We start from the raw sequence: 17,510 nt of genomic DNA on the forward strand, positions 1-17,510 counted from the left end.
CCCTCAGGAGGCCCCTCAGGAGGCCCCTCAGGAGGCCCCTCAGGAGACCCAGGTTTTCTCTGCTGGAGAGGGAAAGGCTCTTTGCGAGGAGGAGCCTGAAGGACTCTGAATGGAGCATCAGAGACCTGGTCTGTGGACCGTCTGGATCCTTCAGGATCCTGAAACGCTTCATCTGCACTAAAACCATCAAGAATTTTTCATTTGCATGACATGTTTATTATTCTGATCAATGATTTTATTTAAGTCAGAAGAGTTTCACATTTTAAAACTTCTATTCATTTTTTTACTTTGAGTTGTTTTTACTTTAATTGTACTTTTTTTTTCTTCTCCGTTTTCTCTTAAGAACTGTAATGGAAGCTGCAGTAATAAATGTTGCATAAGTAAAGATTGGATTTTCTGATGAATGAAAGAGGAGGAGTCAGAGATGGACACCTCCTCCTGCTCCTCCTCCTCCAGCTGAGGAGGACAAACATGGTGGAGATCTGCAGTGAAGGAGCTTCTGCAGCAGCAGCGCTCCAGGAGGTCAAATGACAGCCTGACCTCTGAGGCTCCGCCTCTGGAAAGGTACCTTCCAAATACGGTGTGCTTCCTGTCCAGGTGGGTGCAGGACCGGAATGTGATGAAGCTGAGGAGGAGGAGGAAGAAGGTTACAACGTCACAGATGCCAGACATTAAAAATGAACTTCTTGTGTTTCATCTCGTCTGTAAGCAGAAGAGAAGACGGTTCCTTACAACTGAGACTTGTTGGTGTTTGGACCCGAGTTGGCCATGCTGAGGACCCCCCGGCCCGTGTGGGACAGGTTGGGCCGGAACTCGTCCTTGAAGGGTTTTCCCCAGAAGGATTCTCCTCCTGAGAACCAGAGTGACAGAGAGAGGAGATCAGGAGGAGATCTGAGGAGATCAGGAGGAGATCTGAAGAGATCAGGGGGAGATCTGAGGAGATCAGGGGGAGATCTGAGGAGATCAGGGGAAGATCTGAGGAGATCAGGAGGAGATCTGAAGAGATCAGGGGAAGATCTGAGGAGATCAGAGGAGATCAGGAGCTCTAAGGAGATCAGGAGATCTGAAAAAATCAGGAAGAGATCAGGAGGAGATCAGAAGGAGATCTGAGGAGATCAGGGAGAGATCTGAGGAGATCTGAAGAGATCAGGGGGAGATCTGAGGAGATCAGGGGGAGATCTGAGGAGATCAGGAGGAGATCTGAAGAGATCAGGGGAAGATCTGAGGAGATCAGAGGAGATCAGGAGCTCTAAGGAGATCAGGAGATCTGAAAAAATCAGGAAGAGATCAGGAGGAGATCAGAAGGAGATCTGAGGAGATCAGGGGGAGATCTGAGGAGATCAAGAGGAGATGAAGGGGAGATCTGAAGAGATCAGGAAGAGATCAGGAGGAGATCCGAGGAGATCAGGGGGAGATCTGAGGAGATCAAGAGGAGATCTGGAGGAGATCAGGGGGGGATCTGAAGAGATCAGGAGGAGATCTGAGGAGATCAGGAGTAGATCAGAAGGAGATCTGAAGACATCAGGAGGAGATCTGAGGAGATCAGGAGGAGATCAGGAGGAGATCTGATTAGATCTGAGGAGATAAGGAGGAAATTTCAAGAGATCAGGAGGAGATCTAAAGAGATCAGGATAAGATCTGAGGAGATCAGGAGGAGATCTAAAGAGATCAGGATATCTCAAGAGATCAGGAGGAGATCTGAAGAGATAACGAGGAGATCTGAGAAGATCAGGAGGAGATCTCAAGAGATCAGGAGGAGATCTGAGGAGATCAGGAGGAGATCTGAGGAGATCAGGGGAAGATCTGAGGAGATCAGGAGGAGATCTGAAGAGATAACAAGGAGATCTGAGAAGATCAGGAGGAGATCTGAGGAGATCAGGAGGAGATCTGAGGAGATCCAGAGGTGTCGGACGGTTCTTTCTTCCAGATTCATTTCTAATAATTCCCGCTTCTTTATCTCTCTTATATCGTGGTCATTTACAAGAGAAAGAATTATTCAGTCAATATTTGCCATTTTATTCACGTCATTTTTTCGGTTTGGATCATTTTTTCACAGAAAGCGAGCAATATGATCCGTGATGTTGTACTCCAGAAGAAACAGAGCTCCTGTTGTGATGTACACCCCCCCACCAGAACGTTCAGGGGAAACCAGCCCAGCAGTCTGAACACACAGACAGCTGACCCCCCTTCACCCCCCCCCCTTCATCCCCCGACGTATATTTAGCATCTCTCAGGTCCTCGTAGGTTCAGCGTTTCTACAGAGGATCTTAAATTATTGACAGTGAAAGCAGCCCAGGCTCCGCCCACCTGTGCCGGTGCCGGTCGGGTCTCCTCCCTGGATCTGAAAGAGAAGCAAACAGTTTAGAGGATTAAAACGCCATTGTCCTGATCCTCCTGGTGGATCCAGAACCAGAACCCCCCGATGGAGGACGTCATCTCCTCACCATGAAGTTCCTGATGGATCTGTGGAAGATGGTCTCGTCGTAGTATCCCTTCTTACACAGACGGATGAAGTTCTCTCCGGCCTTGGGAACCTGGGGGGGTGGGGGGGTCAGATAGACTGAATGAGACAAAAGTCAAACTCTGCCAGTCAAACATGAACACAAAGTCAGACGCTGCACCTCTACCTTCAGCGATGAGCATAACTCTGTACAGTCGCCATGACAACCTCATTTAAAGACAAAGACCTGTTTTTACTGCTTCTTTATCTTAAGCTTCAGTAACAACTAAGAAGAGGGTAAAATTAAAATAAGACTGACCAGGAATAAGAAATCTGATGCATCCACTGTTATGATAAAACACCTGATGACCTCAAAGCTCCACCTGGTTACAGATCAATCATCTGTGCAGAAGCTGCTTTCATTTTGAATCTTTTTACTAAAGTCACAATTTGTTGCTAATCTGAAAACAGCAGAGAAGAATATTAAGTCTGCAACTGATAATGAGCTAAGCGTCTGCATGAACGTCTGCATGAACGTCTGTCTGTATGAACGTCTGCGTCTGCATGAACGTCTGCGTCTGCATGAACGTCTGCGTCTGCATGAACGTCTGCGTCCGCATGAACGTCTGCGTGAACGTCTGCGTGAACGTCTGCGTGTGCGTGAACGTCTGCTCCATCGGGTATCTGCTGCAGGCCCTGAGAGCGAGCGTCTGACCACGGCGTCTGACGTCACCTTATCACAGTGCAGCTCCAGGTTCAGGTCTCCCAGGTTGGTGTGCAGGCGGACGTAGCCTTTCTTCTTCACGTACTGGTAACGCACAGCGTCGTCGGCGATGGCGTCTGCCACAAAAACACAACATTTATAAAGGTTAAGGTGTCGACCACTGCACACGCGGTCCGCTCCAGAAGCCTGACACTGATAACTGACAGCTGAGCTCTCAGAACGTCCCTGCTGGTTGTTGAGTCGTACTTCTTTAAAACTCCTGGTTCCTGCTGCAGAATCTCCTCGCATCACGTCACAGAGAAACACAGAGGACCAAACTAAACTTTCTTTAATAGAGTTCATTTAAGTGACTTTATCCCCTCAGGATACTGACACTGACATGAACAACAAGATAACTGGGAACAAATGCTGCGAAGTCAACGTGTTTTATTCACACTTTATTTGATCCAATGAAGCCTGTTAAATTATTTCTCATATTTCCGTTTTAGAAAACAGAAAGGGGTCACAAAGATCCAAGTTTTCTTCTCTGCAGACAGGAGGTGGTCAGAGGAGAATCAACACAACGTCTCTGGTTGGTCTGGATAAACAGGAGAATCCAGAGCTTTTTTACCTTCAGAGTAGTGACGTGGAAATGTGAGCTTACCGGCCTCATGGATCGTTGAAGGAGTCATGGCTGTAGAGGTGAAAGAGGCAGAAACTCTGCCTGTTGAGTAGTGGGCCTGGGGGGTCAGAGAAATGTATATTTTTTATTTCTGCATGGACAGAAAAAAACAAGAGCAGAACTAAAATACAACCCATCGACCTGTCAAAGAGAGGTTGGCATCGCAACAACGGGGGAAACAACGAGAAAACAACAGGCTAACAATGAGGAAACAACAGGCTAACAACGAGAAGACAACAGGCTAACAACGAGGAAACAACAGGCCAACAACGAGGAAACAACAGGCCAACAACGAGAAAACAACAGGCTAACAACGAGAAAACAACAGGCTAACAACGAGGAAACAACAGGCTAACAACGAGGAAACAACAGGAGAAAAATTAGTAATGAGGTTGTAGGGAATTTGTTCATGAATTCCATCGTCTTCAGGAGTCTGTATACATTGTTTATGTTTATTCTTGAAGTTAACTTCACATATTGAGAGGTCAGAGTTCATCGTTCTGTTTGGGATAATTACGGCCTAATACACAGAAAGATCTAGAATAGGAAAATATTTACTTTTACTGTGAAGAATCCCCCAAAATGCAAACAATCCTTTTTAACATAAAATAAAAACATATACTGTCACTTAAGACGCGTAGAAAAGTTAATGACAATTATAAGGTGTTTGCAGATATATTTGAACATCTTTTACAGAGGATGAAAACACAGAGAAGCTTCATTTGTCATTCGGCTTCTCATCACTTAAAGTTACTTAAGTGAAAAGAGTTTTAATAGAAAAAAAAGAAATAACTTTAAGACTTTGATTTCTAGATACTGATTCTGCACTAATTATGTTAGAATGTTCTAATACTGATTATTCTGATGTGGAAAAACAACAGTGAGCTGAACCCGATCAAACTCTAATCTTAATGGATCTGATCTTCATTCTTGTTTACTTGTTTGTACACAAATTTCATTGATTATCTAGAAGAAATAAAAGTAAAAACTTCACCTGAACTGTAGCAGGTATTGATCTCAGAGTCTCACTGCTGTTAATTTGGATTAGGATCTCCTGATCCATTTTAGATCAGTCAATCAAATCCAATCGAATCTATCAAAATGAACCAAGATCGACTAAAAATCAGATAATCATCCACAGACGACGATATGGATCAAATAGTTAAAATGAATCGCTGCACCCCCACAATAATAATAAAATGAATAGTTTGACTCAGACCTTCAGAAAACCTGATTTTCAGAGAAACAATTGAAGAAAATCTGAAGATGGTTTTGAAAATGAGGACAAACTAAAGAACAAAATGGACATAAGTCCTTAAATAACTGGAGGAGATCAGGACGTAAACCTGGAGACGCGCTTCCTCCCTTCAGGGATGAGGACGTGCACGCTCTCACCCTGGCGAGCACATTTGTTGACACGGCGTTTTAGCTCAGAGGACGGCTCAGTGAGCAGAAAATGAAGGCGGAGCCTCAGACTTTGACACGTTTCTGCTCCAGTTGCTGTGAAAGCTCAGACTTCACCTGGTTTGCTCTGTCTGCTTTGCATTCCCTGCTGTGTGAGACCATCACCACCTCCATCACCACCTCCATCTCCACCTCCATCACCTCCTCCATCACCACCACCTCCAACACCACCTCCATCTCCACCTCCATCTCCACCTCCATCACCTCCTCCATCACCTCCTCCATCACCTCCTCCATCACCACCTCCTCCACCACCTCCTGACCACAGACGGTCAGGAAACCTTCACAAAGAGGAGCAGAAGCTGCTCCAGTTTGACTGATGACCCATCATGTCCGTTACTCCTCTGAACCTCTGACTTCCTCAAACTGCTCTCCTGCTGGTTACACACCGTCTGGCTCCCTCTTGTGTTGAAACCTGACACGACGCCTTAGAACCAAACACCTGATCTGACAGTGAAATGTTCCCGACGCTTCATTTTACTGTCAAAGTTCTGCTCGTCATCACTCGTCTCAACACAATCAAATCTGTCATCTACGATGTTCCAGAAACAAAGGGGCAGCCGGCTCGCCACTGCTTTTGAAAACTAAACGTTTGCGCACGTGATCCGCCTTCATGACGAGAGGGATGAAGCCCCGCCCACAACAATACGCCTCATCAACCATCAGAAAGCACCGCGACTTCAGAGACTGAACAGCTGAGCTCTTGAATGAAGTAATGAAGGGAAGTGGGGGTGTAGAGTTAGGGTGGGNNATCCTCATTTTAACTCCCTTTATACTTTTACTGCTATTGTAGGTTTTATTTAACAGACGATTGTTTTAACATGTTGTCTTAATTCTACACTCTCATGGTCCCTGGAAACTCAATTTCACTTTGTAATACGCTGTATGAAGGAACGAGACACTAAAGCTTCTCTTCTCCTGGCTTCACGTTCAGCTGCCTGTGGGAGGGGCTAACTCACCACCGCATTAGCCAAACACTCGGGAGGAAACCAGGATCTGCTCCATCATGACCTCACTCCCACGTTACCCCAGAACTTTAGTAAACCGAGCAGAAGACGCCCGTCAGCGAGGCCGCGATTAGTCGAATAATCCACTCTTAAAATAGTAGATGATTAATTTAATAGTCGATTAGTCGTTACTTTATTTTATAGAGTCAGAGTGTAGTAAAGATGAAAGTTATAACGGGATTCTGCTAGATTTATGGACTATTTTGGCATTTTTTACACTTTTTAGGCTAATTTGGAGATTAGCACATATTTCAACCACATGCTAGCTGTTTTGGCTAACTTAACCTTTTTTTGTTTTGTTTTTTAGGATAATTTGGCATTTAACTAATATTTTAGCTGGCTATCAGCGTTAGCATTTTTAGCCATTAGCTGCAGTGCTTATAGCCAGAATTCACACTAGTATTATCACAGCTAATGCTGCATATCTAGTCTGTAGTTAGTTTAAAGCTAATGATGGTTCAGATCTGTGTTTTACATCCAGTTTGCTCATGACCCGGTTGGTCGACTAATACAATAATCGCTTGTGGCAGCTCCAACTCCAACAAAACTCCAGATCTTGAGCGTGACTTTAGTCAACGGATCAGAAGACGTCGTCAGCAGGAGTACGGTCCGTTTGCTGGTTCTACTCACGGCGTTGAGTTTGTCCGTCTTCTTGGCCTCGGGCTCCTTCATGGTGGACGCCAGCAGCTGGTCTCCTTTGTATTCCTTGTAGAGCTCGGCTAAGGTCTCCCTGGTCTCCAGGTTGGTGCTCTTCAGATGGTACGCCGGGTCCTGCTTGGCCTTCTCCTCGTCTTAATGAAGAAGATAAATCCGTCAGACACACAACAGCTTCCAGAACCATGTTTCTCCAGACGCCTCACCTGGATCCAGAACTTTTAAATTGTTTTTCACGTGGAAGAAGTTGGAGACGTTGAATTTATCCAGGTTTGTTGGATCCTTCAGACACAGAAACCATCAGAAAACCTACATCTACTTTTGCAGAATGATTCAGACGTCTGCTGACCTGCAGGGTTATGATGTCCTTCCTGGTGAAGGGCTCGTCTGTCAGCAGGTCTTTAAAGCTCTTGGTCTTGATGTTAAGCTGCTCCACAGCCTGAGGAGGAGAAGAACTCCATAACCAACCAGGAGCTGCGTCAGGCTCCAGCTCGCCTCGACTTTATTCAGATTCATTTGAATTCCTCAGTTTTACTGCAACTGCTGCTTATAAATAAATGCTACTTATTGTTATAAGTTTTAAAATGATTGAATTTGATTCATATTTCCTATAAATTACCTTAACTGTGAACGATAAACCTCACAAGAACATGAGAGCTTGTGTGGACCACAGGTGAGCGGGACGGTCGGTCAGGTTAGACTCAGGTAACACTTTAAAAGACTCGTCCGTGAACACGTACAACACCGGATGCTTTGGTCGGTTTTATTCATTTCTATTTCTTATTGTTTCTCAGCATAATCAAAAACACAAAAGAAGAGGGATGATGTGAAGAATGTGAGTTGGTCCTCTGATCAACATCATTTCCATCCTTCTCATCTTCCTGTTTGAAACTCAAAGTTCAGCTGATGCACTTCACAGTGTGACCACTAGGAGGCTTTTAACAAAGTCAAACGACTTAAATGTATAACAGACAAACCGAATCAAAGATTTCTGAACAGAGTTTTTTTTATTTCCAGCTGATATCTTAAATATATAAATAATAATCAAGGCATAATCTTATCTGAGTAATTGAGCGACGGTCAGAGCTGCAGAACCAGCTCGAATCAGTCCAAACTAAGGGGGCGGGGCCATGAACAGCGCCTCCTACCGTAGAGCAGAACCAGAGCACCTGCGTGAACTCTGGCATCACACCTCAGGTGTCCACTAACCTCATAAGAGAAGACGTTCCCCGTCACCTTGTTGGTCACGATGTGAGAGTTGTTTGTGAAAACGTTGTAGAGAACCGGACAGTGAAACTTTCCTGAGAGAAAAGACACGAGTTAGACGGCCTACAGCTGGACCACGGGGGGGTCAGGGGGGTGAAAGGGTGAACGGGAAGAGAGAGGGAGGAGGATGAAAGAGTGACGAGGGCGGAAGAGTTAAGATGAAGGAGTTTACCGTCGCTGTTCTTTGCAAAGTTGAGCTTAATCAGAGACTTTGCTTCCAGTTTCTGTGAGGAAGGACATTATAATAAATGCAATAAAAACATCTTCTTCACTCTCACAGAATCTGTTCAGAAGCTGAAGGCACTCACCTCCCCAGAGATGGGATTAGTTCCATACTTCTTTATCCATGGAACGATGCTCCTGAAGGAGAGGGAGGGATGAAACCAGAAGGTCTGTTTGTGTCAGTCTTTAAAGAGGAGATCAATAGATTGGACTCACAGCAGGTCGAACACGACGCCGTCCTCGGTGCAGACAGGATACTCGAACGGCTGCAGCGACAAGCTGGAAGGTTTCAGATCAGAAAGATGAGACGGCGTCAGCATCTCCAGCCCACACGTCCAGAACCAACCGGCCCGCCTTACCTGCAGTGGTCAAACGGAAGCCTCCGGAAATTTGCTTGTGGGATTTCTATGGAGGAATGAAGCAAAGAAGAGGCTGTAAATGTAACTAAAAAGTTTACACAAAGAATCTAGGATCCATAAAGGAAAAGGCCATCAAGTGCCGTGGAGATCCTCAGCATCTGCTGCAGTTCTCTCTGGAACCAAATGATGATGGACGATTTCAAGTTTTCCCATTTGATTCCTTTAAAAGACTAAACCTCTTCATATTCAATAATAGCATTCACACTAGAAGGTGAGATCCACCAGACCTCTTTTACACCTTCAGACCCAAAGTCTTTCTCGGAGTGGACCAGAACCACGGAGGACAACAAGAACCGGAAGATCTCCTGCAGGAGAAGAATGTCAGAAGGTCCCAGAGCCTGAGACGTTCTGAGATTTCCCTCCAGCTTTGACAACAATCAACTGAACACCACAAACGGATCGACTTTGATTATATCAGTGTTTACGCTGGAAACTACGATCCAGAAACACCAACAACGTCGGAACCTGAGATGCTAACGCGCTAACGAAACCACAGAAGAAGACTCACCGTTCCTCTTCCCCCCGTAGAAGTTAGTATATTCTGTACATGTGATGTACCTGAAAGGAAATTTCAAAACAAGTTCAAAAACCTTCACATCCAGCAGAAACGAGCTAACGCCAGTTAGCATGTTAGCTAGCTAACGTTAGCTAGCACAATCACAGCGATCGCGTTTGAAACGCTCACATTTTATCTTTTTGGTGTTGTCTCTTCCCCATCTTTACTCTGTCGGCGGAAAAAGACGCAGTCCAGGAGAAAGCCGCTAAAAACAGACCCTTTACCAGTAAAACCCTCCGGTTTACCGGCTAGCTTAACCCTCTTCTTCGTCCTCCAATCGCTCGTGAAGTGAAACTCTACTGCCGCCTACCGGAAGACGATATAACGGCGTCCGCGGTGTAGAACATCCGGTGGTTTCGGTCACATCCTGTGACTTACAAAAACAGATTTTCACACGTTTTGTTTCCATGATCTCTTTATGAACATTTTTACTGAGCGGCAGCAACTAAAGCATTTTATTTAAAATGCGTTTTAGGAATAAATAAATGGAATGTAAAAAAAAAAAAAAAAAAAAAAAAGCTGAGCATCAAGCACTCCTGAAAGCTGAAGATCAGGGGGGTCACCCTCAATCACAGAGTGGGCCAAAATCCAAAACACGAGTTAGATCATGGGCCGAACAGGATAAACATTTATTGAACACTCTAAAACTACATTTTTAAAACAACCCTTTGGCATAATTATGAACTAGATATATAGCATGACCTGTGATAATGTGAATGCTGTGAGCTGAATTTGGCCGCTGAAGTTGCTGAAGCTGATAGCTGAAAACTCTGGTTAATAGCTTAAAAAATGCTGATAGGAGCTAAAATATTAGCTAAATGCATAATTTGCATAAAAAACTAAAAAAATGCATGTTGCAGAAAAAATACATAAGCTTCAAAATAGCTTAAAAAGTCTAAATTAGCCAAAACAGCTAGCATGTAAATATTAGCCTAAGTCTAGAACAGCCTAAAGGAAAAGCCAAAATCGACCAAAAAGAAAAAAAACTTAAATCACATAAATTAAACCTTAAGTAACTTTCAATATTTTACTCTCCATAAAAAATAGATTTTGTCAAAATTATACAAAGTAGAAATAAGCGCAGGATAACCATTAATAACAATAAAATAAAATGATCTGGAGGGGCGGATAGAATCACCCCGAGGGCCGGATCCGGCCCCCGGGCCTTGACTGTGACACGTGGTTACTTTTATATCCTTTTTTAACATTTTCATACTTTTAACATGTCTGTGTGTTTGGAGCAATGGGTGAATTTTGGGATCAATAGTCTATCTATCTGCTGATTAGTATTATTGGATGATGATGGACGTCAGGAGAACTCCAGAGACGCAGAGATGACGATGATACTGAACGATAGTGTTTACCTGATTTCCAGGTGAGGTCATCATTTATCTGGATAATGAGTCCTCTGAAGTTGTCCCAGACCACGGTCTCTTTGGACGGAACCACGGCCCCCCAAACCTGAGAACCCCAGAACCCCCCCAATTTAATCAGAAGACAGTAAATTCACACGCCCTCGTTTGTAGGCATTTTATTGATAATTATGGCTAATCGCTCAAATGTCCTCTGAAACAGGTATAGCTGCCCCCCCCAAACCCACACAGGTGGGGGAGGGGCGTGTCCCGGCTTTAACCAGGGTTCATTTTCAGCCTAAACTCTGTTGGTCAACGACTCTCCGGAGTGATGTGGTGTGAAGCCCACCTGAGTTAGCGCCGCTTTAACACAAACAACTGCAAATTAAAGGGGGGGGTCCCGGCCTTGGCACTTCGTCTGTCCCTCAGAACCACGAGTGGTTCATCGGTGTTAGCCGTCACGGTTAAAAACAGAAACGATGGGGAGGGAGGGAGGGGGCGCTGCTGGGAAAGTGCATGTTGTGGGTTTCTGCTCGCAGGGATCAGCCGCTCCCGCTCGCGTCCGTCCGTCCCCCAACGTCCGTACGTTCATAAAAGAGTCCGAGTCGGAGCGGGCGGGTCAGCGCAGATCCATCACAGACACGCTGTCCGAGGTGATGGTGACGTGAGCGGCGTGCTGCAGAGAGAACAGTCACACGCTCGGAATGTGTTCTCCCAGAATGCACCTGTGGCATCACATCCTGTCGCCATGCCGACAGCAGCGGCTTGGTGCCGCCCGCTCAGACTCACCGTGAAAAGAGGCGGGTCTTTGCTGTGGGGGTGGAAGCCTTTCTGTTTACACGTGGAGATCTCGTCGGTTCCGCGGTCCGTCAGCCTGAAGTAACCGATCCTGACAGAGAGACGGGTCAGAACACAGCGCGGACACGGGAAGGCCTTCGGCGGAGCGGGACTCACTCGTTGAACTTTGGCGAGCAGACGATGGCGATGGCCTCCGGCAGCATGATCTGGTAGGAGCAGTGGGTGTGGAGGTCCACGCTGGACAGGAAGGCCGTCTGTGTGGGGTGGGTCTGCAGGAAACACGGTCATGAGACAGAACTCACCCAAACGACCCCCCTCCAACAACCTAACAGCCCCCGCCCCCCCAGGGGAGGAGCCAACTGCTGAGGACACGCCCTACTCAGATCTGACGTATAAAACTCTGGAAACATCCGGACTCCTTTTTAGAAAAGCCGTCCAAAACGAAGGATTCACTGAAAACGAGGATCTGGACCAGGTTCTGATCTGGTCCGAGTCCATGAGGACCGTTTGTGAGCGCGGCTGAAGATGTCCTGCAGACACGCAAACGCGCGTCAACCAGACGTCCCATACACGTCCTTGGACCAGAACCTGGACGGCTGACTCCATGGATCGAATGCTGGACTCTCGCTTACGTTCAGAACCGGTTTTATTTCAGGCTGTGTCCAGACGGGAGAGTCCGTTGGTCTGAACAGAGTCCACTTGAGTTGTTCCGAATCAGCAAAGCAAACGTGTCCAGTCTGAACACACACATGCAGTAAACAGATCTACTGGTCCAGAGCTGCGGGTCAGAACCAGATGAGATAAAGGAAACAGTTCGACTCAGATCAACGTTCAGATGTTTGGAGATCAAACAGGAAATCTCTGAGCAAATAAGGTAAAAATCTGTTTGTGTTTTGGTAAAAATGTAAACAATCTCTCTTATTTTTGTTGTCTTGGCATCACCTGAAGACGACCTGGGAGGTGAACTTATGCATGTTCCTCCAGACTGAGCGTTCTGTGACTCACGTGGATCCAGCCCAGCGTGATGAGGTCGTACTGGTCCTGGATGAGGAAGAGCTCCTCCTCGTTTTCCGTGTCGCAGTAGTCCGGCCCGCCGCACTGCTTCGGGACGATGACGTGAGTCACCGTGAACGCGTTTCTGGTCTGAAACACAGTTTGACAGTTTGAAGAGGAAAGGTCATAGACTGAGGGCTGGGGGGAGGGGGGCTGCAGGGTCAGCTGACAGGGTCAGTGTGTGTGAGTCTGTGTGTGTTGGTAATTATGACATTGTGGGGACAACAATCTGTTTACATCTGGAGGGTCAAACACACCTTAGGTCCAAAACTGCATTTTTAAGACTTCAAAAACAAAACATTTTAACGCAACTACGAACTAGATATACAGATTACCTGTGATAATGCTGGAAGCTGAAACACTGAAGCTGATAGCCAGCTAAGATATTAGCTAAATGCCAAGAAAGCCTAAAAAACACTAAAAAAATAAATAAAAAAACGTAGGTTAGCCAAAACAGCTAGCATGTAGCTGAAATATTAACAAAACTGGAAAATGTAGTAAATGCCAAAATAATCAAAAAGCTGCAGAATGACAATTTTTGAAACTTTAAAACTGTAAGTTTTTAACAAAATAATGAATAATAAAAAGGCAGCAATATTATTCCAGAATAAATTAACTTAAACCTTAAATAACTTTTAATATAAAAACAGATTTTCTCAAAATCATACAAGTTAGACATGAGCTCAAGATAACATAAATAACAATAAAATAAAATGACCTGGAGGGCCGGATCCGGCCCCCGGGCCTTGACTTGCGGTTTACACAGGATGGGACTAGTTTCAGAGTGTGGACACCAACCACGAGTGTCTCTGTAACCACGTGTTCGCCTGTGCGCGTATGAAAGCGTCTCACCAGTTTCCCACAGAGGATGCCGCAGGTTTCCACGGCGCGGCTGGTGTTAGCCTCGGCTAACCTCAGGAAGCTGCGGCAGACCTCGGCAGGAACGGCCAGCTGCCGAAGCGCGTCCACCATGGAGTCTGCAGAGAGGAACCGGCTGAGAAACAGTCCCAGAGGGACCAACATTCAGGGGGGTCCACAGCTTACTGTTGTTCTCGGGGCTGACCAGAGAGCCCGGCTTGAGCGAGCGGTCGAAGGTGGGCGGGCCCGGCGTGCCGGTGGTCACGGGTTGCCGGTAGTTTCCCGAAAGGTCTCCCGGACTCTGCGGCGCGGTGGGAGAGACCAGCGGGGGGCCCTGGATGCCTGGAATGAGGGGCGTGTCAGGAGCGGGCACGGCCGGCGTGGCGAACTCCAGCAGCACCCGCTGGCGTTCTTTCTCCAGCTCCTGGCGGCGGATCATCTCCTCGAAGGCGCTGAACTGCTCCTGCTCCCGCTGCCGCCGCTGCATGTCGGCCACACGCTCGCGCTCGGCGTCCATGGCGCGCTGCCTGGACTGCTCCAGCGCCATGGCCTCCTCCTGCGCCTTCTGAGCACAGAACACGCCACAGTGTGAGGATTGTCTACGTGTAGATCTGCTGCAGAGTTCTGGGGTTTGAAGGAATCCAACATCATGCAAAGAAAAGAGGTTTTGAGAACCTTCTTGATCAGATACTGAGCATGCTCTTCTTCAAATCTCCTCAGAAGAGCCTTTTTCAGAATCTCCGCCTGAGGAAAGGCCACGTCCTTCAGTTTCTGAGGAAGAAACCCAACAGGAAAGCTTGAGTTTCAGATCAGGAACCTTCCTGGAAGACCAACAGACAAGTACCCACCTTCAAGGTATCTTTCTTTTCGGGAATGTTGGCCGTCTTGTAGTCCCGATGCTTCGGAAGCTTTTCGATGAAGAGCCTTGAAGAAAAGAGCAGAGTGTCGTCAGGTTTTGTGCTGGACGTCCGGCGGCGCTGCGTCTTCAAACCCTCACGTGATGTATTTGTTGTACAGGACGAAGGCGTGCTCCACGTTCCCCTCCTCCGTGTAGATGTTGGCCATGCGGATCATCTCCATGCCCGAGCGGAAGTACCGGCGAGGCGGGACGTCATCGTTTACCTCCACCGTGCTCCCTTTCTTGGTGAGGGCGCGGACGCGCTCCTCCGGCGGCAGCCTGACGTCGGTGTGGTCCGCCATGGCGACACCTCAACCTGGAAGACCTGAAGAACAGGTTTCATAGAGGAGGAACCGCATTCTTTACAGTGGAAGAAAGGTTCTAAATGAGGCTTCAGCAGAACCGTCAACCGGGTCAAGCAGACACTCGGGTCTCTCCAGAGAACGTTTTGGTTGGACCTGCAGCTACAGGGTATGAAATGTTGGTGAGAACTTCCAATGGAGTAGGAAGACGCGGTCCAACACTGCAGTACTGTTCTCTGTCCGTTTTTAGGAAGTCCGTTTAGATTCTGCACAGAGGTGGCGGTCCGTCTCCAAAGCTCTCCATGTGACCACAGGATATGAGGGGGGTCCAGAAGAGACCGTCCTCAAGCAGGTTTACAGGGTTTTCCTGATACAAGCTGAACAGCTTTCATGAATCTATCATGATCTACACTGGAAAAGGTCACCAGCTACACATTTGCATGGTTGCCATGGTGCCCTTTCCTGTGGGCGGAGTCACTGATGGAGTGGCACCACAGTAAAAGTTAGGAGCCAGAACAATGAGGTGAAGTGATGGTCTGCAGGAAGCGTCAGTACCTGAAGACAGAAACGGTTCCTCTGGAGAAGGTCTGAGGAACTCCTGTCAGCTTCCTGATTGGGTGACAACAGGACGGAAGAGACATTTGAGTTCAGAGCGGCGGGAAGACCGTGAAGTCTCTGGACCTCCTCCAGGATCCCCCTGAAGCCGTCCCTATCAAAGTCAGCAGAGAGTGCCTGGTCAGCACGATCGCTGAACGCTCCCATCATGACTCCTGAACATTTCTCCACGTTATCTCCAGAGGTGCAGCCCTGATAAAGGCGTGGAGGTTCGTGCGGCGCTGTGGTGGCGTGTGCAGCAGCTGGGCTGCAGCTCTGCACACGCCTGTGAGCAGATTTCCTGGAACAGAAACGGATCATCCTGTAGGACATCTGCTGGTTTGGGTTTTTACAACCTGCAGATGTAAAACATCTATGATCTGAGTGGAGCCAACGATCAGCAGGTCTGCCGAGCAGAAACAGTCCAGAATCCAGATCTGTATTCAAACCCTTCAGACCGTTTGTGTTAGAAATGAATGAAAACTTTTACTTGGAATGACGGGAGAACTGAACACTTCGCTCTTTAGAGGAGTTCAGAACAGTCTGAAGAACCGATGGGGGACCGGATCCGGGTTCTGTTTCCTCAGCAGCCGCGCGGGGACCCCGCGTGTTATGATGAGGAGGAAAAACAGATCCGGGTTCAAGTCCGGGCTGGACGCTCCTCCATCTTCCCACAGCTAAATAAAAGCACACATTCACCCTGAACACGTGTCTTAAATCACTGTTTGACTTTCGGACCTTTAACTTCATGATTACTCGGAGATCCGTGGCCTCCCGCCCACCAACCGCTGCGGCCATGCTAGCCATGCTAACGCGGCTAACGCGGTCCCGCGGCGGGAACCGGCACCGGAGCCCCGCCGTTCGCCTTACCTGACCGAGCCGTGAAGCTGGAGCTCCCAGAAGGCCGCATGCAGCGGGGAGAAGCCTTGTGATCCGGCCTGAAGGCTTCAAAGAGCGGCAGCCACAACAACAGCGCGTGACCACTTCCGCAATCAACACAGCGTCCGACCACCGCGTCATGACGTCAGCGGAAGCTTCTGTCTGCCCCGCCCATCTTCACAAACGTGTTCATTGTTTTCTGGGTGTTTGCAGTTAAACAGCGACTTTATGAAACGTTTGGTCACGATTAGAAATGTATTTTCTAATTTCTATTGTTAGGTATTTAAGGGTTAATAATAATTAAAAATGTAAGTATTACAAAGGTATTATAAACGACATAAGAGGCCCTATCCTCCCATTCTTGATTTAAAATGTCAAATAAATGAATAAAAAAGAAACTACGAACTTCCTCTTGTGCAGGTTATTTTTGTCATGAAGGTTTTCAGATGTTTTTAACATCCATCAGGTTCAGACGTGCTGCTTCATCCAGATGACGGATCATTCTTTCTTTTATTCGAGTTTATGATTCATTTTTATTCAGACAAAACCGCTGAATTTAATCTCATGCCAACAGAGAAATAAAAAGAACTTTAAAAAAAAGATTCTAAATCACAAATGGACAAAATAGATGCAAGTTCATGTGAATGCAGAGAGTTTTTATCAGGAAGGTCATTCCATGTTCAGCCAGTCCAGTTCTGGGACTGATGAACAGAACTTTCATCCTGGATCAGAACCAGCACAGAACTTGACTACTGTGTGGAGAAGGAGAGGAGAGGTGGAGGTTGTGGAGCAGGAGGAAACAGAGATCAGTGAGGAAATGCAGTCATCCTGATGACAAACCTGTGGAGGTCTGGAGGAGTGTACGGGAGGGGCCAAAAAGGTCTCTGACTGTTTGAGATCTTGGACAGTGAGAAGGATTAGAGTTGATTAGGAATGAATGAACCCCTGCGGTGACAATTTTAAGAAGAGAGAAATGCAGAGTGGAAAAAACAACACGAGACTCCAGCTAAGACTGTATTTTAGAGTTAAATGGTTTAAAACTGTAAATATATAAATGGACCTGCCTTTAAACATGACAAATTTGAGTCATTATTTGTTATTATAAAATAATATAATATAATATAATATAATGTATTGTAATATAATGTAAAGTAATGTAATAAAATGTAATATAATGTAATGTAATATAATGTAATATAGTGTAATATAATATAATGTAATATAACATAATGTAATATAGTGTAATATAATGTAATATAATATAATTTTATATAATATAATGGGCTGCACGGTGGCGCAGTGGTTAGCGCTCTTGCCTCACAGCGAGAAGGCCCCGGTTCGAATCCCGGCTGGGACCTTTCTG

General features: G+C 46.5%; 2 protein-coding genes across 3 annotated transcripts in view; both read right to left on the reverse strand.

Annotated features, from left to right (window-relative positions):
- The window catches only part of ppil2 (peptidylprolyl isomerase (cyclophilin)-like 2), an 11,117-nt gene extending 1,372 nt beyond the window's left edge, over positions 1-9,745 (reverse strand). The window contains exons 1-16 of the mRNA XM_024258010.2: positions 9,543-9,745; positions 9,366-9,415; positions 8,798-8,843; positions 8,655-8,717; positions 8,525-8,576; positions 8,389-8,440; positions 8,160-8,251; positions 7,300-7,389; positions 7,157-7,232; positions 6,927-7,087; positions 3,808-3,883; positions 3,174-3,280; positions 2,445-2,534; positions 2,308-2,341; positions 733-850; positions 569-625 (exon numbers count right to left, since the gene is read on the reverse strand). Of these exons, the coding sequence (XP_024113778.1) occupies positions 569-625; positions 733-850; positions 2,308-2,341; positions 2,445-2,534; positions 3,174-3,280; positions 3,808-3,883; positions 6,927-7,087; positions 7,157-7,232; positions 7,300-7,389; positions 8,160-8,251; positions 8,389-8,440; positions 8,525-8,576; positions 8,655-8,717; positions 8,798-8,843; positions 9,366-9,415; positions 9,543-9,574 (1,196 nt within the window). The 5' untranslated portion in view covers positions 9,575-9,745. The remainder of the gene's footprint in view (positions 1-568; positions 626-732; positions 851-2,307; positions 2,342-2,444; positions 2,535-3,173; positions 3,281-3,807; positions 3,884-6,926; positions 7,088-7,156; positions 7,233-7,299; positions 7,390-8,159; positions 8,252-8,388; positions 8,441-8,524; positions 8,577-8,654; positions 8,718-8,797; positions 8,844-9,365; positions 9,416-9,542) is intronic.
- A 1,173-nt stretch (positions 9,746-10,918) lies between these two features.
- Positions 10,919-16,296, reverse strand: LOC112136372 (STAM-binding protein-like A). Of its 2 annotated transcripts, XM_024258039.2 has the most exons (11): positions 16,139-16,292; positions 15,230-15,283; positions 14,472-14,697; positions 14,323-14,398; positions 14,150-14,245; positions 13,661-14,039; positions 13,469-13,593; positions 12,569-12,706; positions 11,720-11,832; positions 11,555-11,654; positions 10,919-11,441 (listed from the first exon to the last, which is right to left on the reverse strand). In XM_024258039.2, exons 3-11 carry the CDS (start codon positions 14,672-14,674, stop codon positions 11,385-11,387), a joined length of 1,287 nt encoding a protein of 428 aa, XP_024113807.1. In that variant the 5' UTR covers positions 14,675-14,697; positions 15,230-15,283; positions 16,139-16,292; the 3' UTR covers positions 10,919-11,384. The 2 variants fall into 2 exon arrangements, with proteins under 2 accessions (XP_024113807.1, XP_024113805.1); XM_024258037.2 differs by lacking the exon at positions 15,230-15,283 and having other exon boundaries at positions 16,139-16,296.
- Between the last annotated feature and the right edge of the window lie 1,214 nt (positions 16,297-17,510).

The sequence above is a fragment of the Oryzias melastigma genome, linkage group LG9 (assembly GCF_002922805.2).
Source record: "Oryzias melastigma strain HK-1 linkage group LG9, ASM292280v2, whole genome shotgun sequence".
NCBI lineage: Eukaryota > Metazoa > Chordata > Actinopteri > Beloniformes > Adrianichthyidae > Oryzias > Oryzias melastigma.

Coding starts and splice junctions, on each gene's coding strand:
- LOC112136372 (XM_024258037.2), bottom strand. CDS start 14,674: ATGGCGGACCACACCGACGTCAGGCTGCCGCCGGAGGAGCGCGTCCGC. Junction 14,246..14,322: donor AAAAGAAAGATACCTTGAAG/GTGGGTACTTGT, acceptor TTTCTTCCTCAG/AAACTGAAGGACGTGGCCTT. Junction 11,833..12,568: donor TCACGCTGGGCTGGATCCAC/GTGAGTCACAGA, acceptor TGTTTCCTGCAG/ACCCACCCCACACAGACGGC.